General features: G+C 39.2%; 1 protein-coding gene across 1 annotated transcript; it reads left to right on the top strand.

Annotated features, from left to right (window-relative positions):
* Window positions 1–1,467: 1,467 nt before the first annotated feature.
* Window positions 1,468–22,253, top strand: LOC129681225 (dynein, cytoplasmic 1, intermediate chain 2a-like; the record flags this gene model as incomplete). Its single annotated transcript, XM_055613123.1, has 6 exons — window positions 1,468–1,586; window positions 1,751–1,865; window positions 4,401–4,491; window positions 18,586–18,645; window positions 20,523–20,702; window positions 22,139–22,253. Coding segments are annotated over 6 exons (680 nt in total), but the record flags the coding sequence as incomplete, so codon positions are not given.
* Window positions 22,254–23,456: the final 1,203 nt, after the last annotated feature.

Consider the following 23,456-nt stretch of genomic DNA (forward strand, 5'->3'; position numbering starts at 1 on the left):
TTTTTAAAACTACTAGAGGTGGGGCTTCATGCCTTCTTCCCAACCTATACTGTATTTTTCTTTGCTTGAGCTTGTTGCGGTCCTGGTCGCCATGAATTCATATGTGGAACTCCTCTGCTGCATCTGGAAAACACTGTTTCATTGTAGTCATTCATTACTTTTGTATGTCTATAATCTTTCCACCCCCTCTTCTTCAATGATCTCTTAGCCTTGGAAGAAGGAGTGTGATCAGTGGAGCGCATCCTCAGGAAATTTGAAATAGGTCTCCCCCATTGATGTAGCTAGACCACTCTTGGACCACTCTTGGACATATATCCCAAAGACCTTTATTCTACTGCAGAGATATTTATTTGCTCATCCGTGTTCATTTTTACTCTAGTCACAAGTAGCCAGGAAATCAAAACATCCTAGATGGCTGTCAACTGATAAATGGACAATGAAAATGGGGTACATTTACACAATGAAAAATTACTCAGCTGTTAAGAAAAACAGAGTTATGAAATTATTGGGTAAATAGACAGAGTTGGAAGCAATCTTTCTGAGTGAGGTAACTCAGACCCAGAAACTACAAGGGGTTGTATGCTTGGAATCTTTACATATGTATGTTTCATTTGACCCATAGAGGTCAGGAAATTAGTTAGAGGCCATGGCATTGGGCATTTCAAAAGAGGGAAGACAATGATAGAAAGGGGTAGAAGGGAATAATGGAACATGAATGGATAAATCCAGTAAGAAACAGGAGAGCAGGATAGAGAGCAGGATAGAGAAAGGACTAGCAGGAGCGATGAGACTTTAGAAACACTAAAGTCCCTTGATCTTTTATAGCTACTGTTTGTCACAGTCCTATAAAAACACAAGCTGGGCACAGAATCTAAAAATCACACAGGTTGTATTTTAGATAATTCATGAAAGCATGAAAAACTCCTAAGTAGAATTTTGTTTTGTTTTATTTGCATTGTGTTTTCATAGAAAAATATTTTCTTCTTTGAGTTAATTACTGTGTTAATGGCTCCTGTGAAAATCCAAATCCAGTTTAAAAAAAAGAAAAAAAAAAGACCTATAACAATCAGATATTACCAGGCCTTGATATAGACTTTAGCCCAGGTTCTACCATAATGAGCTTCTACTACCAATACAAATAGTAAAATTTATATACCAGTTTCTACAAATAGTCTTACTTTTTACTTTTCAGCTAGATTCTAGAAATTTCTATTTTTGGAATATCAGTATTACTGAAAGGTGCTGACCAAGAGCCAGTGTCCCAGAAGAAACATGGAGACTGGAACAGACAAGATTTACTTTTAAAGTAGCCCCACACAGAAATAGTTTGCCTTGATGGTTCCTTCCAAAACCCTGAAATTTTCTTATTTTATTTCTAGCTATGGCTTTTTATTTATTTTGTGTGCATGTGTTTTGTGTGTCACACAAGTGGGTTCTTTTTTTTTTTTTTTTTTTTAAACCATTCAGGTTCTGGAACTCACTTGGGAGGTCATGCTTGGACACAGTTGCCCTTACTTTCATACCGTGTGATAGAGGTGGGGAAAGGTCTCCACCAAAAGAGAGAGCCCCCCGACCCCCCTGCCCTGGTCAGTTACTAAATGAGCAGTTAGTGTGGTTTTCATCCCCAACACAGGATTATATCTATGTAACACTTCGCCTGATCTTTGCTGCAGGCATTTTCCACTTCATCAAAGAAAAGCTTGCATTTAGCTACATCACTGACTTTCCTTGCTGACATCGCATCTTTTAGGCAGATATGCAGCAGAAGAAAGAACCTGTTCAGGATGACTCCGACCTGGATCGCAAACGACGGGAGACGGAAGCTTTGCTACAGAGCATCGGCATATCCCCGGAGCCTCCTCTAGGTACTTCAGCTCACTTGCCTCACTAACCCTCAAGCCCAGCTTGTGTGGATATACCATGTCCAGCATTGCTGCGCTTCTAAGTGTTAGCTTTATGACTGTTTTCTCTGCTTAGAACAATCTAGGGCTCGTTGTCTTAGTTGCATGCATTTTTTAGAACTGAGGGGGCTGGAAGGAGATGGGAATAGTGCTCACAGAGTCGTCGGCAGTTAATGACCTACTGACGGATTACATGCTCATAACATTCCTTTGTGTCACCAGCAGATTCATTTAAACCTGTTAAATGAATGTACAGAAGATATCTTGGGGTTTTTTAAGCATCAAATTGCTCACTGTTTCTCTTGCTGAATCCCAACCTCTCTTTGCCTATATAGATAATGTTAATTGGGTTATAAATACTGTGAACACTATAGGCATAGAGTCATTCCGTGGTGAAAACAGAGTATTCGGTGGGAAATTTGCAGAAAACTTAAAGTTAGCAGCTAATCTACAAGCTTATATTTATTTGGCTCATGTGCACCTTGAGTTCATTGTTAGTTAACATTTCCACTGCAATACCCCTCCTCCAACTCATTCATTTCTAATTGATTGTCTATGACCCCATTTTGTCATTGAGTTTGAATAATTTATTTTATTTGTTAAAGGTAGTTTGCATGAGCTTATTCTGCCATTTGCTTGCATATCTTTCATGAGTTGTTTTACTTTTATTTTATTTATTTATTTTCCATAATAATATCAAAAATAATCTGAGAGTGTCTGTAAAACTATATAATATCCAATACATTAAAAATAAAACCATTTAAATGATGCAGAGAAATAAACACAATATCAGGGCTGTTTTAAAAAGTTTCATCTTTTAATTCCATATTAAAATAAAATTTCTTTTATTCTCGTAGTTACTTAAATTAAGAAAAAAAATACCCATGTAAAGCAATTATTGCTATCAATATAAATGAGAAAAAGGACATATACAAGTAAAAATTAAGTATTGCTAAATATGATTTAATGCATAAACATGAAACTAAAATACCACTAAAAAGCATTTCATTTTATCTCAACTGTTAAATGTAAAATCATGTGTCTATTGCTATAATAAGCCCTCATAAAATTAGATTTTGTTTAACATCTTATTATGTAAGGCATAACCTATAGGGGATTTCGCTGGTAAGACTTTTTTGAGAAGTTGGCAAACTTCTTTGTATTTAGCTGACATATGATGTAAATTAGACATCTATCGATCAATTATATTTTTGCTTCAAAATAGTCTGAAATGTGGTTGCCATGTCAACACTTGTTAAACACAGTAGAGGTATATCTTATTATTTCTTACCCTGCATAAACCTGGTGGTTAAATTCTCAGCTACCCATGAATTCCTTCCAATATGGCCCATTTTTTTTTCATTCATCTCTCCAGCTTTCTCTTTATCTTAGCATAAAGAGTAATTAGGGAATTAATCAAAGAGCCACATGAAAATACCCAGCTCCTTGGAAGTTATGTCATTGTCACTGGAAAAAAAATTATTAAGCCCTTTACTCTATTAAATAAATAAAAGAAAATTGCACATGATTGAAATCAAATGGGATTCTATATTCATTTACTGAAGTTTCTTTCTGCACATGGCTTTCTTGACATGTATGATATGAATCCCCTTAATTCATATCAAGATGGCTGGCCTGGAGCCATCTTGCCTATTTGGTGCAGCTAATGGCTGAAGCACACTTGGCTTAGATGTGAAGATTGGAGAAAGAGAATGCATTTCTATTTCCTTTGTTTTGATCTTTGAGCATCTCTCTTTCTCCCGCCCTCAGGATGGCAGTTTACTTCTGTTCTTGTGTCTCCTAGGGCTGCCAGAGACAAGGAAAACAAGTCCCAAATGAAAGGAGAAAGTAGGGTGGGACGAAACCACTCATTAAATGTAAAAATAAAGCAGGCTGGCATTTCCCTTTGTTTTGAAAGAGATTTTTAAATTAACAGGCTCAACATTTACCCTTCCTCTCTGTCACTTCGTCTTAGGACAGAGTTGTTTATGCACCATGAACCCATACATTTCTTTCTAAATTAGATACTCAATAGATTTCTTACCCTTCTTGAGCATGTAAAATTACTTAGGCGCATCCATTTCATAATGTTTAAAGTTTTATAGACACCTCGTCTTTTAAACAGGTCATATCTATACTAACAAAGTAAAGTGAAGAATTACAATGAACTAGATGGTCCCTACCAAAGAAATGTAGGATGAGCTGTCTGGATAGAGACTGTGATTCTCCATTTTACTTCGTTAGGTGGACATGGCCTTAGAATCCCTAAGTTAATTCTGTCTAAATTCATTTCAGACTTCCATTTTCCAAAATATAAAAAAATTCACTTGACTTTCTTCCTTTTCTTTCCTTTTTTTTCTCCTTATCCCATCTCAATCTCTCCTGGCCATACAACCACTTTAATTTGGGCCCATTTGTTTTGATTTGTCTGACACTGCTCTTCCCCAGTGCAGCCGCTGCATTTTTTAACATGGGATACCTGTTATTTTCATTATTTAGTCCCAACCCCTATGTCTCCCTCTTCGAAATCAGTGAGCACTCCCAGTGAAGCTGGAAGCCAAGACTCGGGCGATCTGGGGCCATTGACAAGGTAAGAGTTGTCCTCTTAAAAGGCCATGGGAGGATGTCAGTCTCACAAGAGAACACTGTTGAAATGCCATCGGGTGTGCATGCAACTGTTATGTCTTCACTCGTGCTGAATTCATGCTGGGTTGCAATATTTAGGGACGGTGTGGTTCTTTTGACCACTGGAAACAACAATACCATCCTTCCTTGAGCTGGCTCATTGAGGACCCTGTATCTTCCTTAATGACTGTAAACATCCCCATTAGCTTGGGCCCGAAAGAAACAGGGAAGGAACAAAGTTCCATTGAACATTTACTCATCTTTTCACGGTTCAGCTTTGATCTGGTTTCTAATGCTGCTTTTAGTCTCTTTAGCCTCTAGCTTATCTAAGAGAGTTGACACATTTGAGAACCCAGTCCACAAAGCTTTGCTTCTGTTGTGAATTTTAGCAGTTTACTGTTGTCACTTCTGGAGTCAGTTACTAACCTTTTATGACATTCTTTGTCTTCCGAGACAGAATGTGGACATGCTCTAATTTGACCACTGAGGGGCTATCTGAGAAGAAAAAGGGTGGAGAGGAGAAAGGCCCTATGATAGAGTCGCAGCAACTCTCCTAAATTGATAGTGTTCTCCAGGATTCCCAGACGCAGGTGCCCCTGAGAAGGTGATAGGAATGAACACCAGTGGGGACGGTAGCCCAGCCAGCAAGCACCCCATTGTCCAACAGCCTTCCTCCTTGTTCAAGGTGTTTGAGCCTTCTAGCCACAGGGGCCCAATTTTTGTGCATCTCCCAGTTTTTCACATGAAGCTAGAAATTGCTTTTACTAGAAACAGACATGAGCCTGTGACCTATGGCTGGCAGCATGTGACCAATAGATGTGATTCCTAATTTGGGGGGAAATGATCAAATACTTGAAGCAAGCTTCAAATAAAGGAAATGGCCATCCTCCATACTGCAATCATGGTGAATTAGCCTTTGGGCTGTCAGTGCACTTTGCAACCTTTCCCTACCCGAGGACCTTTCTAAGTGTCCAAGCAACTTTCTTTATTAGAGAGAATTACAAAATTTTACACTTCTATTTTCCAGACAATCCATTTTCATATGCATTTTCTTCTGGAAGTACACATTGTCTTCATGGAGACCTGGGCAATTGGGTTTGGAAAGTGTGGCTAAGGAGAGCAGGAAGACACATTCTTAAATCCAAACACTTGAGAGGGTGAGGCAGAGGATCATGAGTTTAAAGCCAGCTCGAACACACAGACACACATACACACACACACACCATACATTCACTCCCATACACATACACACACCACACTCACACATATACACACTCTCACACACATATACACACATACATACACATACATAGAAATACACACACACACATACACCCATACACACACATGCATACGAACAGACACACCACACTCACACACATACATACACACACACAATACATACACATACAAATACACACACACACACACACACCACAGTCACTCACACACATATACACATACACACACTAATACATATACACGCACCCAACAGAAAACACCCTGAGAAACGAGAAACATCCAGAACTGCCCTGAGCTATACGCTTGTATTTTCTTTCAGATATGAACAATAATCAACATGTCCTCATGGGTACCAGCCTGGTCGTGTGTTCAGACAGGAGCATCCTGTTTTGGCAGGCCTCTAGAAGCAGTAGGCCCTGCTTTCAGTTTTAGAAGAATGAAAGGCTTTTGTGGGGGCAAAGTTGGTTATTTTAGCAAATTGCCCCTGTGATTTGGGGTAGCATGCATCTCTTTCATCTGTTGCTTTGAATGCTCCAGCAGGTCTTTGAGGGGTGATGAAGATAGCACAGTTGGATAAGATTTAACATTTATTTGGGAGCTGGCACAATGCGGTCACATTCCGTGGGGCTTCACTGGCTTCTTATATGGCTGTTTCTGTACAAAGGTGAGGCTGTGTCATTCTGCTCAGCTTCAATGGGTGCAGTTGGCAGCATGAAATTTTATGACAGACTTCACAGATGATGAGCCTCTTTGTAAACTTGATAAAAAAAAAAAAAAAAACCTACCACCACTCTGGTTTAGTAGCAAGTAGTGCTCCCCATAAAACACCACTTTCTCTTTCTTTCACCTTCTTAAACATGAGAGTGTGCGTGTGTGTGTGTGTGTGTGTGTGTGTGTGTGTGTGTGTAAATGTGGTGAATCATTTTAAAGGAATGAGGCAGTTCCTTCCTGCCAGAGTCAAACTCCAGCAAGTTTCATTTCATTATAGCCAAGTTCTGAGAAGAGTAGGTAGTGAGGAGCCAGAGGGCAAATCCTTGCTAAAGGCCGCTTTCCTCAGATGCAAGAAAATTGGCTGAGAGAGAGAGAGAATCATTTTCCAAAAAAAAACAAGCATGAAGTTTGTCTGAGAAGAATGAATTAGGAATCTCTTAGGACACCTTGCCCTTGTTTTGAATGTAAGATCCTGGACAGATTTATGTTTTTGCTTTAATAAAAAACAGACAAATGTTGCTATGTAGGAGAATATCATATTTTAGATTTTAGGATTCTATCTTATGTGTTCTTCCTCATTAGAGAAGTGAAATTTGTGAAAACAGTTACTATTGTCTTTAACACTTCACAGGACCACAGCCCGGGGAGGTGCTGACAACACCTCAAACATCACAGAAGTTTGCCTGTTTGTTTAGAATACAAGATCATTCAAAAGACTTCAGAATCTAGTTAACACATCTGTTCATGCCCCAAGGTGCACACAAATTCTGCTAGTCCTTTGCCAGCATTTAAAGCTCAAACTAAAAATGTCTTCTGAGAGCCAGAAGAAAATCGGCATGCTTCATGTCTCTTACTAAAATACTGAATTGTAAATAGAAAGTTTGCCAAACATCCTTTTACTGATTTTGAGAGCAATGAATGTTTTAAATAAAAATATAAAATAATTTCTAGTTATTTTATACTGGTATGAATTAAATATTTTAAAACTTAAAGTGTTAGAATTTTTTTTTTTACAATATCTTATTAGGTTTTATAGCCCACTTCTCAGTCAAAACTTCTATTTGTGATGAGTTTTTTTTCCTTCCTTTTAATATAATCAACTATTTCTAAGTTAATTGTAATGGACAAAGAACAAGCTCTTAGAATTTCAAATTTTAATTATATTAATAAAGCATTTGAAATGGTAATTTTACTTAAAAACATAGATATTTTTATAAAAGCCTTAATTTATACAACTAGAATTCCACAAGTGCATAGAGGTGCTAATATTATTGATTATTATTGGATAAAAATTCAAGAGTAGTCCAATGTATAAAAAGATCAAGAAGAGAAGTGTAGTTATTACAGCACATAGAGGATGCTAGAAGAATCCAAACCCCTATTCTTAGGCTTCAAGAATAAGCAGTTTTCTCTATATGATAAAAAAATATTAACCTGAATGTCCTCTATGCACTACAATTGAATAAAAGATACTTTGTAGATTGAAGAAGAATGATATTTGTTTATTTGAGTTTCTCCCTTGAGAAATAATAAGTTCATTGAAAATGGAAACTGAATTTGACATTGTAATTTCCTGTTATTACTGATCCCTGTAGTAAGGGATTTGAGGACTGTTCTTGAAATGATGAATTAATTATTACCTCAATTTTTGTATCAATGTCATCATAGAGACATCGTGAGCCCTGGTCATTTCCTCAAGGTCATACAGAACATAGTTGAAGTTTTTGTTTTGTCCTGGGCTGATTTATCTGAGTTTTCATAAACTATACATGCATCCTACATTATCTCAAATAATTAATATAAATGCTCCAGAAGATTATGCTGAAAATGTAGCAAATTAATGTTGGTAAAGAACTTAGAAGAAGCATGACCTAGAAATTGTGATTTTTAGATATTATTATTATTGTAATAATATACATTTTCATATTTGATTTAGATATTTTTTCAAATGAAAATAATTAAGTTATTAAGTTTTATTAAGTTTTTCTCATGGAGAATGTAGATGTCATTATCAAATTTGATAAACATGCTTATATCTTCATCCAAGTAATCATGTAAAAAATTTGAACACCAGGTCAAGGCTAGATTAAAGTCTTTATTGCTAGAGTTACCCAAGCCTTGCTCACGCTCCTTCAGGTTATGAACCAGAAATGAATCTCTGTACATGGCAGCATTCATCTCATATTGAGTCCTTTTATTTTCATGGTTGGCTCATAAAGGAGTTCATACGTACTCTCTTCTCCTATTTTGCTGGGGGATCTTAATGTCCTCAAAAACACAACCAAAGCAGCAGTTGCACAAAAGAACTTTTCAACATGATTCCACACATAAAAACCTCACAAGGCGATTGCATGTTGTATGATCTTCTACTGTAATAATAGCAGCGTTTTTTTATGGCACATCAACAACATGGCCATTGTAGTCAGAAAGAAACTCTCTGATGTTTGCTTTTTATAAATGGCTTGCAGAATGTGGGGTTATGTGTTTGATTATTGACCCTCTGTGGTCTAAGCATCAAGTTCTATTTTCCAATAAACAGGGACATTTAATCCAACCAAACATCTTGTTAAAGCTTTTAATTTTCATTTATTTATTTGGGGGGGGTTATGGATAAATTCTTGTTGGTCGTTAACACTTGAGCATGAGGATGTGCACGTGAGTATGAATGTGTGCATGGAGGCCAGAGGTGAAAGTAAGGTGTCCTTCCCCATTGCTCTCCACCCCATTGCTTGAGACGAGGCCTCTTACTGAACCTGAGTTCAGTAAGCCTGTAGGCTGCCTGGCCTCCATGCGCACATTCACACTCTCATGCACATCCTCACGCTCAAGGGTAACGACCAGATCATACAACATGCTTACTACAGGGATTAGTAATAACATGAAATCACACCTGTCTCTGCCCTTTGACCCAAGCGCTGGTTGCAGAGGCATGCAGCACATCTGGTTTTCATGCTGGGGCCCTGAACTCTGGTCCTCAAGTTTATGTGTCAGGAACTTTTCTGACTGAACCAGTTCCCTGGTTCCCTACCAGATATTTCATTTTTAAGAATCACTTGAAATACTGATTGTGTGTTTAATATAATTATGAAACATGCACAAAATAAGTACATAAAAACATCATTGTCCCACCAACAAAGACGAATACTCTACTGTGTATTCTTTCATATTATATCTGTGACATCTTATATACAGTATGTCTTATTTTTCTAGTCAAATATTTTTATTTTAAAAAGTCTTTATTTTTCTATTTCAATTTATCTTTACTCTAATATCAATATCCTCTTCCAGTTTCCCTAGTTACCCACAACATAATCCCATGATACCTGGAATTAATGCCTGTCTTCCCACCTATCAACATTTTTTGTTTAAGAAGCTGGGGGGTCCTCCTCAGGTGACCCCAAATGCAGCAGGAAGAGAAATGACTGTTGAGGCATTTAGCAAGAAGCAGAGTTCTCAAGGGAAGCATCAGGATGTGGCTGGCTTCCAGATCCTCGTGTATTTCAGATTAACATCCAGAATCAAGGACAATTTCTTCTCTAAAATGTTAGTCTTCCATAGAGACGGTAATTAGGTTTTCTGTTGATGTAATACTTGCATAAAATCCAAATATGGGGCATAATCTGGGCTTCCCTGATCTCCCACCTAGAGAACTCTTACCTGATGAAAACATTGTCATCTGTCACGGCAATCCGGCAAATTAGAAGCCAAAGGAAAGGAATTAAGGAATTAATAAGGGTGAAAAGTAACAAAATAACTAAAATCTATGAGAAATTGAGTAATAACATCAAATCATTTTTATTTGAACATCCGTACATTATTACAATCTGAGGAGACTTCCACAAGATGCTGTCGGTTCATTGAACATCAGAGAAACTGAAGACACTGGCTTAATGCAGATTAAAACTCAGTGTCATTGGGACGTGAGAGATGGCTCACCTGAGTTCAGTTTCCAGTGGTAACTCACAACTACCTGTAACTCTAGTTTCAGGGGATCTAATGCCTCCTTCTGGCGTCTGAGGGCACCTGCACTCACGTACATACATATGATCAGATACAATAAAATTAAGTCTTTTTCAAAGTCACTCTCTTTGGCAACTGTGATTGTGACCTAGAATTTCTTTCCTCCTTATGTACTACATTGCTTGATCATTTAGGATTTTGACTTCTTCTGGTTCCGTCCTCAGGCAGTGTACTGAGCCACTCATATGGCACTCCTCACAAATCAAGCATCTGGTTTGGCAGTGGATGCCGTGCCTCCTTCCAGAGAAACCGCTTGCTTGGCAGCCGGCTTCCGTGTAAGGTTGGAGAGAATATGGTCTTGTGCTAGGCTGGAAATTCTTCATTTTATTTGAGTCCAGCTCAGATGGACATTCTAGCGGGTTCCTGTCGCCTCCGTGGAGCCTTGTATTAGGGCTTACGTGCTAGGGAGGGGGTTTTTACACAGAAAGTAAGGAAAGGAGACTTTCCTAAAGAATTTGATGGAAGTGTTCCAGTTTTGTCTCTAAGAGAAATAATTCCTAAGAAAATAATAAAAATAAGAAAATTCTTATCTATATCATTGCCATTTCTTATTCCCAAGTAAGGAAATAATTAGGACTAAGAAATAAAACATTAACTCATTATCTAAATATCATCCTTACTAGATATCATTTTAATGAATATGACAGATTGAGTGATATGACGGATTTTTAAATGCCCCTAATTATTTAGTGTTTTGCTTTTAGAAATGCATTTAAAAAAAATAGTTATCTGGGTAAGACATGGCTAAGGATTTATGCTAGCCACTATACATTTTGTTTTTTCTTGTCTGATTTGGAGCTAGCGAAGACATGTAGTTCAGAACAATGTTGTTACATGGGAGGACTCTTTGTCTTGCCTTGGACCTGTTTCTCCATCTTGGAGAGAACAGGAAGGATATAAAAACCTGAGCTCCATATGCAGAGATTCATGAAAATTGCTTAGGGCCAAGAAGATGAGGACTTCTTTTGATCCTCGGCACAAAATGGCAGCATAGACAGGGTTTTCTTCTTCAGTGTGAAAGTGACATATCTTCTGAGAGCATATTCTGTCATCAGGACATATGTGATTGAATTATTTAACCTACTGGGTCATACACACACACACAGACAGAGATAGAGAGAGACAGACAGACAGACAGAGAGAGACACAGAGAGAGGAGAAAGTAGAGGGGTAACTAGCTGTGAAGAGGAAGGTGTCATCAGGAGTTGGAGGAGAACAAGAGAGGGTAAGTGGGAGTAAATAAGACCAAAATGCATTATATATATGAAAATGTCATGATGAAAAAATATGGTAATAAAGACAAAATACATTGAATTACTCATAAATGCTTTGGTGGGTATTTAAAAAGCGAGGAAGACATGCTCTGATTTATTCTTTTATTCTTTAATGATAAGAATATAAAGTATTCATTTAAAACAAACTTGCCATCATACTTCACACCCATCTACAAGAAAGACAGGTATAAGCATTCATTGACTCATTCATTCATCACTTCTGTCAATGAGTAGTTGACACTTTATGGACTCTAAGACACCATGCCAGACCTTCAGGAAACACAAAATTAATTCTTTCTTAGAGCCTCCATTTAATAAATTTACTAAAGTCACCTAAGGAGGTATTGTAATTTATAACTCTCAACTATGTATATTTATAAGGATGCATAATAATGGTGTAAAGTGTTATTCTAAAATTCTAAATTAAGAGATTTATAATATTATGATTGGCAGAGGTTATTTTAACACATTGTTAGCGTCCGTAGTGATGTAGAAGATACTTGGAAAATATTTATTTGTGGTGTGTGTGTGTGCATGTGTATGTGTGTGTCAAGCATACATAAATCTGGATGAGATTGGTAGAGGATAGATGGAGGTGTAAAGATGAAGACACAACTAAAAGCAAGGCAGCTGTGGTCCAGAGGCATACTGTGCAAGTTGATTGAAGATAATGCTACTTAAGAGAAAGGTCTGGCCATTGTTATAGGAACTAAAGAACAAGGTGAGGGTTGCCTTAAGGAATAAGACAGAAATCTAGTTTCTGGGCTCAGAGCTTAAGTGTTTGGTCCTGTTGTATAACTTGATGATAAAAGGGCTACAACTAAAGTTAGCCTAATTGCATACTTACCAAAAGAATCATTTAGTAAGCAGCCAAGGTACTCACTTCTCATAGAGATACAAATTGTTTCTGAGCATTGTGTTATTATACACAAACATATTTTGAGCTGAGCCTTCTGGAATGCACATGTTTTGGAATTGTTGAGCTTAAGGAAGACATTCAGATAGCTAAGATGTAGACCATGGATTAAATAGAACGTAAGTATCAGGCTTTAGGAGACTAGTTCAGATCACTAGTTCCTACACCTGCTCCTTGTCACTCAATTCACCTAGTAGCTTTCTAAATTTTAACCTAGGGCACAGGTCTGAGATAAGCCCTGGGATGCAGTATTTTTAGAATATATTCAAGTTCTGACCACTCATTTGGAAACCACTGATCAGGCAGAGAAGAGTGGAAGGTCTAAGGTTGTGGGAGTAAATAAAGACCAGAAAGACAGATGAGATAAAGAAGGGCAAATTATTTGCCAACAGATACTTCCAAAGCACATTTGAAAAGGTAGAATTTGGAGTTCAACTGTGATGAGGATGTGGGGGTCATGCAATGACAGTGGCCTAAGGTAAGACACAGAAGTGAAAAGAGAGGGTATGATCCTGATTAGGCGGCGCTTTTCAATATGAGATGCAAAGAGAAGCCATCAAGGATGAGGTACAGAAGTTGAGCATGGGATTTCATGAGACAGAAACTGTCATTGTAATCGTTGACATTATCTTCAGCATCATCACCTTCTTTTATTTTTCTGATACTATTTTTTTTTTCTGATGCTGTTTTACTTACAGATCAAGTTTTGAAAAATAAAACCTGTCCAGGGGGTAATTCAATTATGGCTCTTGGTGCCTGTTAGCATACTGCTTTAAAAACTATACTGATTTAAATGTCAATAGCAGTGTGACAATGGCTCGGCTGTGCTGGATGGCTGGATGTGAACATCACAAACACGACAATTCTTAGCTACTGTTTTCCAAATGCTTGCTTATTGGACATTTTCTTATTAGCCAAAACTCCGAAAGGATAAGAGTAAACATGGCTTTAGAGGGGAAATTTTAGAGCTCTCAACCCTGGTGTTTAATAAAGATGAAAAAAGCAGAGACACCACCATACTTGATAAGAACTGAACAGGAAGGAATTTCTCCCCAGAGGAGCATGCATATGCCAACAGCATGGGACAGCGTGTCTTCCCAATTTAAGATATACTTCCTAGGATTATGATTGTTTTCAAACTTTTTAATCTGTCTCTGATAAGCAGAAAGTGAGCAAGTGAGCATTGAAGAAGGAATCTTATCAGGAGTTAGAGACTTGGTACATGGTAGGCTTTTAGGTGAGGGAGGGAAGGAAGGAGGGGAGAAAGAAGGAGGGAAGGGTACTAATGATGGTCTGCCTACAACTTAGAGAAGACAGAGCTAGGAGATGGTTGTGAGCAGCGGTGGAGGTTATCTATGTTCTTAAGGACGGATGAAGACATTTTGGAGAAAGGCCAGGGAAGGCTATAATGTTTAACCGTCCAACTTCCTCTCCGCTAAATTCAAACTCTCTGCTGGCCATCTGGCTTCAAAGGAAGCTAGTATTCAATACCAGAAGACAGTTGGGTTTGCATGGTTTCTTGACCTAGAAGTTACTGTTCCCATGAGAAATTGTTTAGTTGGCTAAAGTCTCCAGGGCCTTATAGAATAACTCAGTGACCTTGTCTAATAAAACAGGACTGACGACACTGAGTGTATGCTCCCATCCTATCCCGTCATTCAAGGGCCACATCCAGTTGGATCTCTGGTCTCCATGGAGACGGAGTGTTTCCTGCCCTGGTTCCCAAAGGACAGAGGTGGCCCAGCCCACAGCCTGACCAGACATACAGAGAAATCATTTGGGGAAGGGAACTTTTAACTATTATTTTTAATCCCTTTAATGATAGTTACTTAGTTATTACCTAATATTAATAGAAAATTTAAAATGTGCCAAACCCTATACAACTGATTGGGAATTGTTTTCTTCTTAGTATATGTTATCAGTATATAACTAAGTATGAATACCCTTATATCTAACTTCCCTTATTCCTGTGTTCCTCTGCATACATATGATGCCATTGGTATATCATGTTTTGCTTTCTACTATGTCCCATGAAGCCATTTGTGTACATTCTATCACCACACAGAGAACAGTGGTTTGCTTAAAGGTTTTTACCCTTTTATCACAGTATTCTATACATTAGGACCTTAAAAGATGGTTCTCTAATAAGTAAATCAATGTCCTCATCATTAAATGAACCATTTATATACCATGTTATAGTAAATGTGGTAACTCCTCCATGGAAAAGGTATGATAACATTTTATGTATTTAACTTACAATTTTAATACTACTTTTATTTCTATGAATAAATTTCTTTAAATATTCCAAACCCTCCAGGAAGCTATAGGCTGAACTACCATTTTACTTTCAATAATAGAGTAACCTGATAAAGTTATAAAGTAATATTTATGTCAATTGGCTCAATAAAATATCCTCAGAGGAGGATAACAAGTCAAATTTTGTCTAATAATGTTCTTATACAGAAAGGCTTTAGACTTGCTCCCTCTGGTGTTGGATACAGGAGAGCTGCCTGATGTAGCAAAAGCCTTTCTCAGAGCCCAACACTCTCTCACCTTCAGGTCCAGATGTGGTCTTCCTAAGATGCCGCCTCGTTCACTGTAGGTTCTCTGGAAGTCTGCACGAAGAGAATTTGGTGAACATTTAATACAGGGTCCTCATCCATCCTTAAAAACAGAAATCAATGTTTGCCTACCTAAGGAACTGACTTTGGGTTTTTAACCAAAAAAATGAAAGTATACTCTCAGTAATAAAAACTCCACAGATCATAATGGAAAATATGAAAAGAAAAAGTAGCATGCGTGGTAATGTCCTTGGCTTTACTCCTTACCCTATAGCTTTCTGCTCCTAATACCTGAGATTTCTCTTCCCAAATATGGTGTTTGGTGGAGTGGGGCAGGGCCGTCACACATTTATTTGTATATATCACCTCCAATACTTTGGTTAAAACTGCAAACACCAGGGGCTGGAAAGACAACTAAGCAGTTACTTGTACAGAGGACCTGAGTTTGGTTCTCAGCACCCATGTTGCACAGCTCACAAGCACCTGTAACTTCAGCTCCAGAGGATCCAATACCTTCTTCTGGCCTTCAAGGGTGTCTGTGTTCCTAAGTGCACACACTCACACAGACGCACATAGTTAAAAATATGATAAATATTTTAAATGCAAACATCCAACCGGATCTTTACTTCCTAAGTAGATGATTCTGGTAGAAATCCAAAGGCTGGTAGTGTTCTTAGGGGTGTAGCAGGTCCGTGTGATCTGTTCAATAGACAACAGAACAGATAGAGCTCTTTCAACTGCCTTCTTCTCATGCATAGAGGAGTAGAAGATTCCAAGAAAAGTCATCCCAAACAAAACAAAACCTGAAAGCACATTGGCTATCACTTAAGTCCACCCTAACATGACATGCTTCTCAGTCAGCAAGAGCCAGAAGCTGCACTTCTGTCTTAGATCTCTACACGCGTTTATAATGGCTTCCATCCCACCTACTCTGTGAACCAAAGTGAAACTAGCATCTAGAACAGGCAGGGGCCACTTTCCTTGAGCAGAGAATGGTTCCAGAGCAGTGGCTCCTACTTCTGGCTGCCTGAGAGAAGCATTAGGAGGGATTTCAGTAATTTTCATGCCTGGATCCTGCCCCAGACATTCTGGTTCTTTGGCCTGGAAGTGGCCAGGCTAAAGTAAACTGTGCTTTTGCTTCTGGTGGGACAGCTGAGCAGAAGTGGTAGTTTCTATTTCCTGACAACGGAAAAGTCATCCTCAGAAGATTGTCCCACAGTCAGCCTTGCACTTGCCACCTGGGAACTTGATACTCAAACTCTCACACTGCCTCAGAGCTCCTGAAGCAGAATTTCTGAGTTGGGAGTCTGAGTTTCATATTTCAGTAAGACCTTGTGGTGGAGACCCTGATAAACTGTGTGATACACAGACCAGCAGCATTCAGATCTCCTGAAACTCGTCGAAACTGTAAAACCCCGAGACACTGAAGCTCTGTTAGGCCAGAATTGGCTCGTTAACAAAAATATCAGGCATCTGCATGAACCTCAAATCTTTAGCATTGCTGGTCTAAGAAACAGTGGCCAATTAGTGTTTGCTTTGGACTTTGGTGATCATCTTTCAGAACATTCAGGTCAAGAGCACAGCCAGAGCTAACCAGGGAATCTCTGCAAGTTTGTCCTTCTGTCTTTGCAGGGAGCTGTTGAAATTCTCAGGCAAGTAGAACAGGGATTAAAAACAATTACCGGTAGTAATACTCATAGTTACAGATGATCAAATTGTTGTTTGCACTTTCTGTGTAGACTTGCTGCTAATCCATGCAGACAACTGGAGAAAGACTCATGCATTCTGTCGTTCAACAAACATTCCACTCTATTAGCACATATTCTAAGTGCATTCTGTAAGCCAGAGCTGTGGTTGCCTCTGCCATGCTGACCCCCAAATCCAGAACCGAACAATGTCAGTAATGAAAAAAAGGATATAGAATGAAATCTCAGGAAAGTATGAGTACTATAAAGAAGGGAAAGCAGGATAAAGAAAGAAAGGAGAGAAACAGAGAAGTGCCATTTAAGATCATGTAGGGAAATGGAAGAATCTCTGGGGAAGGAACATGTGGGTCAAGGTTTGAAAGAATTGAGTTCTCAGGCGCTGCAGATAGCTAGTAGAAGAAGTGGATACAGCTTATCCTAAAGTAAGAGAGGGGAAGAGAGATGATAAATGAGTCCAGAAGGTACCACAAGCACAGCATGCACAGCCTTTTCAGCGAGGGAGTCTTTATGATAAGGAAAGCCAGCAGGAGTTCTCAAACTTTAACATGTTTATGGTGACCTGGGAACACTGTGAAGCTGTGGTGTGGAGCTGGGAAATCTGAGGGGAGGCCAGAGTGCCTGTATTTTCAATGATCTCTCTGGAGATGCCAAGGCCATTGCTTTGAAGTCTAAATTTGTAGTAAGCAAAGGGGTATGAGTATGGGGGCTGATAGCTTGAATTGCACCCAATGTCACCCAGCTGGTAACTCAGGCCAGATTTGAAACACACATGCCCAGCGGCAAAGACCAAGTGTCATCGATTGTCTCAGAAAATCTCATGCCTGGTTCACTGGGAGAGATTCTTTGTTGAAAAATATAGAGAGCCTACCTGAGGAAGGTTTCTGTGTATACTCTATTTATGATGAAATGCTCACCCCCTCTTATTAATAGAAGGGAAAGTGGATGCCCTCACAATTACTGACATTTTGTGCTATGTGTTATGAAACACATAGAAGATGTAAGACGTAATTCATCCCTGGCACCTCAGAGACAAGTGTTAACACTGGAGAGCATTTTTGTACAGTCTATATGGAAAACGATAACTCGCTGGTCTAAAAGGTAGTGGCACTATATTTGTAGTAGCTGCCCTGAGGAAGCCAACTGTTCCCCAGACCCTGCAGCCACGCTCCATTTAGTCTGACTTCTCCAGATGCTACTACCTTGTCCATCTGTATTTACTTCTCTTCACTCCCTGGAAGAGCTTAGAGCTCCACGATGTGTTCGGGCTCCAAGGTGTCAGGGAAACGTGCAGCAGTTCACATAACTCAAGTCAGTGAATCTGTAGTACAGATGTGTGACTGTGTGTGTGTGTGTGTGTGTGTGTGTGTGTGTGGTGTGGTGTGTGTGCTGGAGTAATTGGCTCTAGGCTTTCTTCCATGGAAACGGCCATAGCTTGTGATGTAAAGCAGCTACTCAAAGGAAAGGGAGGGTGCTCACTCTTTCTGTCGTGATCCCTGGGGGCGGGAGAGGGGTGTTCTGTGTGTGTACCGTGTATGCCGTCGCCTTGAAGAATGACACGGTTTGGTTGTTCTGTTGCCCTCCTCCTTTGTTAATTCTCTGTGTTCTTTTTCCTTTGTGCTGCACGATTAGGACCCTGCAGTGGGACACAGACCCCTCAGTGCTCCAGCTGCAGTCAGACTCAGAATTTGGGTATATGTCTGCTCTTTTGTTACTCCTTCTATGATTTCCCTGCTATGGTTGTGTTAAAGTGCTGGAGCGTTATTGCTCTGGCTTTCTTCCCCCTTTTGCTGAAACCTCCAATTTGATAAGTTCCTTTTCTTTCGTTAGTTTTCCCCCTACAGCTTGGGAGAAAGTCTTTCTTTGTGGACATCACCACAAAAAGATGACTTCTGTCTTCCCGTTCTTAATTCCTACCAGGGCAAAATGACACTGATCCCAAAGAAAATTACAAAACCAAATGTAGAGGTGGGACACGTGAAGTCTGGAATTGGAGATCCATGTGGCTGTATCCTAAGCATGCTCCCCTCTTACTAACAACCAATCCTGTCTGGGATCAGTATTCAAATGTTGTGTCTTGTTTGTGTTACTCCCTTTTCACTTGTTAGGGAATTCGCAGTAAACTCTTAATTCCAGTTAAGCTATGAATCACTACATTTCTATGAAAGAAGAAGCCGATTTACCCAATATTTCAAACACTTGGTGGTGGGTAATATCTCCTAAAGAAAATCGTTTTCAGAGGGATGTCTTTCAGAGGTTGAAAGGAGGTAGCTTCCGAGTTGAAAAGAATAAAACACACGGGCTTTAGCTTTTGTTTTCCCTTCGAAGATTGGAGTTAACTATAGTCACACATGAGATATTTCCATGGTATGCTCTCACAACTCATTCCCCAGCTCAGAAGAACTGAGTGTGTACTTTTTCCAGCTTCACGTACAGTTAAAGCAACTTGAAATCAGCCATAGTAGGAATATCTACACAGAAATTGAGAAAGATTGTCATGGCTGACATGATGGCATTTACCAACATAAGACTGGGTACTTCCAAAATAAATACCTCAACATTTTATAACAGCATTTTTTTTCTTAAAAAAAAAAACAATATTTCTCCCTGGATATCTGTTTATTTATTATTTAGCCTGAATGCTTCAGCTTCCTGGGCCTGTGGCTCTGGATTTCTGTCCAGTTCAGCACCTACTGTGTAGTTCAGGTTAAATGACGTTCAGGTGTATGTGGCATTGGGTGTATGCAGACGTTTGTAACTGACTCATAATGATGCAAAACCAAGGACTGTAACACCTTAGCTAACTAGCACACTTCAGAAGATAGCTGCAAATTTCTTTTAAAAATTAGTTACTAAGTTTGGGGATACATTTTTTAAAATTTAAGATTACTAAGTTTTGGGCTGTTTTATTAGATCACCCACTATCTGTTTCAAATTAAAAAGTTAATGAGGAAATGTGACTATGTAGAGCAGAGAAGCAATAAGTATATACTAAGTTACAGCTTGCACTGTTTCAGCATGGCATAGCATTTTTAAAGAAAAATAAGCAGAGAGGAGCTGGCAAAGGTTACTGTACACCTTTGAGCTGACCTGTTGTAGGTGGGCTGGAGTATTGCTAAGTTGTATGTGCTGGTACGGAGTAGCTAGGGATTTCCATACCCCTATCTGCTTTTCAGGAGGAAACTCAGCATGCAAATTAAAGCATCCTGGGCAAAAGGCATTTTAGTGCTCTCTCCTCTACTGCCCCAACCTCTGTGTCAGTGAGACAGTGAGTGACAGAGGGACAAAGAGATGTGGGACTGTGCACTGACAGGGACTTGTCTTAGAAAGTTTGGAAGGAATTATCAGAGAATATCTGAGAAAGTTTATTTTAGCCAGGTTATAATTTCGAATATTGCACCTTGACAGCTTCCCTTTTTTGGCAGGTCTTATATTGAGGGTACATACAATAGTTTGTGAAATGCTCCAGAGGCAACAAAATTTCTTTCTTGAGACAGTTTCATTTCCTCACCTTAAGGTTGGCACGAGATTAACCCTAGTCTGTAATTTTCTCTGTGTCTTCACTTAAGAGCTGTACCTGAAATACAACTGACAGAAAATGCTATAGCCGAGCTATTGAAATTGATGATTGTCATGCACACATTCTCATCAAACTGTCAGTGCCACCAGGAAAGCAAACAGTTGTCACCCCCAAAAGTGTCTTTGACCTGTGCTCAGATTCGAATATTTCATTCCACCTACTTATTTTTGTATTTAATTTGCATCTGTTTGTGCTGACTTATTAACGTGGAAACAGAAACTACTTCTTCGCCTGTCTCGCTCCTCTTGATCTCTGTGCTATTCTTACTGGAAGTTTTGCTTTTATATATGTTAAAAAGTACATCATATATTTGGCCTTTTATTCAGCCACTGATTTTTTTTTAAAACAGACTTAGGTGACAAAAGTACTGTTCATCCACACAGTTAACATTTTTTTTCTAATGTTCTTTATTTTTTTTGTAAACCTGTATTTCTACAGAGGAGGTGTCTTCTCCTCTTCTTTCTCCTCCTCCTCCCGCCCCCTTCTCTTTCTCATTCTCCTTTGTGGCTATTTTTTTTTCAGTGAACTGTCTTCAAATTCACTAACAATTTCTATTTGATCAGGACAATGGCTCTTCAGTTCAGAATGTGTCTTTCAGTTCTGTGGTATATAGTTGGGCCCTTTTTAAAATGTCTATCTCTTCATCGAGATTCTTACCATGTAAGATGTGTATTGCTCACAACCATCTGTAACTCTAGTTCCAGGAGATCTGATGCCCTCTTCTGCCTTCCCTGAGCTTATGAATGTAGGTCGTGAAGAGGTGTACACGCAGGCACACATATACACACATACACACACATGCACACACACTAAGTACTTTTTTCACTTAAATCGATTTATTACTTATAACTCTGCTCTCTAGATTATGAATTTTTTCAACAAATACTTATTAAAACATCTATTTAGTTTACTTAAAAACAGCTTCATCCTTGTGGGCCTTACTTCTGGGTTACTTATTTATTTGGGAGCTTTTCTTTGATTCAGGATAGTTTCCTCCTTACCCAGCCTCAGGTCCCTGCCATAGACTCAGTCCATCTCCACAAAGGCTGAATATCTACTGGCCCCTGAGCTCCATCCAAAGGACAACCACAACCACATACAGTGTAATCTCTCCTTCAAACTGCCCCAATGATCCCGTGTCACCGTTCACTTGTTGGCTTCCTTGCGTGTGTGTGTGTGTGTGTGTGTGTGTGTGTGTGTGTGTGTGTGTGTTTGTGTTTTAACCTACAATTTCTGGTCCTCCCTCCTTGGCCACAGCTTTCTGAGATTACAGCATGGGTCAGGGCACCCAGCTGTCTCTATACATCTTTTTAGGCTAGCTCTTGCAGCCCTCAGCCAAGGCTGGGGAGTTCCTGCTACCAAGACAGGATTTGTATGGTGTTCTACACAATTCTCCTGGATGAATCTGGACTTGCCTTGAGGCTTAGCAGTGTGAAATGAGCTGAAGAGATTTTTTTTTATTTAGTGTAATTTATTATTTTTTCAAGTTACATGTTTCTCCTGAGTTGCTTCTAGAACCATTTGCATCATAAAAAACATACAGAGGCTGGCAGGATTAATTCTATTAAACTTTTATATAATTAATAAACTTTTATTCTAATGCAGTCAGTGTTTTATCACACCTGATTTTGACCACATCAGCAGAGATGATTTGGTGATGAGAACTTCCTTTATCAAAGAAGCCTTGACCTACACTTCAGGAAAAGTATTTTTAGCATGACGTGTCATCTTCAAATATAGTTAATGGGAAATTTTAGAAAGAAGCAATGAGTAGTCTGATACAAACGATTACTGCATCTTAAGCCCAGGGCGCTGCATTTCCTTCTAAGTTGTTCCTGGTTCGCCTTAAGAACACAAGTGCACTCTAACATTGTCTTCCTTACCCGATGGGTTTGAATGTTTATATATGTTAAGGGAAAATTCTCCCCAAATCATCGTGTCTTCTTCGATTTCCCTCAGGAATGGAAAGTAGCATCCTATCACGTGGCCCAAGCAGGGAGTAAAAGTTTTCATCCCAGCTGGGTATAAAATAACAGCACATGCTGTGTTCCACACGCTGAGGCTCACCACTTCCTCTCAAACTCTACTTTTTAAGCTTTGGGTTAGCCGCCAGCTCTTACCTGATCTCTGCAGATTTGAACTCCAATCCTCACACTTGAGTGCTGAGCACTTTTACCCACTAAGCTTCTTCCTAGCCCCTGAAATCTACTTTGACTGCTGCAGGGGCTGCTGTGGTCTGTGCTCTGTAACTGTTTCCCAGGTAGATTATATAATATTTACACACACACACACACACACACACACACACACACACGGCTTTCAGTGTCTCAGCACATTCGTGGTCTCTGTTTGTTGATGATGAGAGGAAAGCAATATGACCCTCCCAAAACAACTATTGGGATTTAAAACACTGTATTCAGTCCCTGACATCTTAATAGCAAGAGACCAGTGGCTTCATGAGTGAACTTTGCCCTCTCCCGATTTGGCTAAAACAATGCTTAAGAAGAGATATTCTAATCCCTAGAGAATACCCAGAACTGTCACCAAGCATCCCATTAGGTAATTCTTCCTTTGGTCTTGAACTTGGGCAATGTGGGATGTTTAAAATGCGGTCTGCTGGGTACTTAGGCAGTAGTCCTGACTCCTGCTCAGGTCAGTAGCTAGTCTCCTTGTTGGAAGCAATTGCCGTCTGCTCCTGGTCTTCCTAGGACAAGCATTCTCAGTCCATTTAACATGGCTCTGCCTTGAGTTTTCCAAGTCTTTAAGTTCTCTTACCTTCTTGATGAACAGTTCATCTTTGACTCGTTTCTTTCTTCTATACTCTTACTACATGCATACAAGCACTAAATATTTTGCATTTACAGATACTTGCTGAGCTCACAAGTGCTACCCTGCCACAGGCTAAAAGTCTATGTCTGGATTG

The sequence above is a fragment of the Psammomys obesus genome, unplaced genomic scaffold, assembly GCF_907164565.1.
Source record: "Psammomys obesus unplaced genomic scaffold, mPsaObe1.curated_primary_1811, whole genome shotgun sequence".
NCBI classification, from domain to species: domain Eukaryota; kingdom Metazoa; phylum Chordata; class Mammalia; order Rodentia; family Muridae; genus Psammomys; species Psammomys obesus.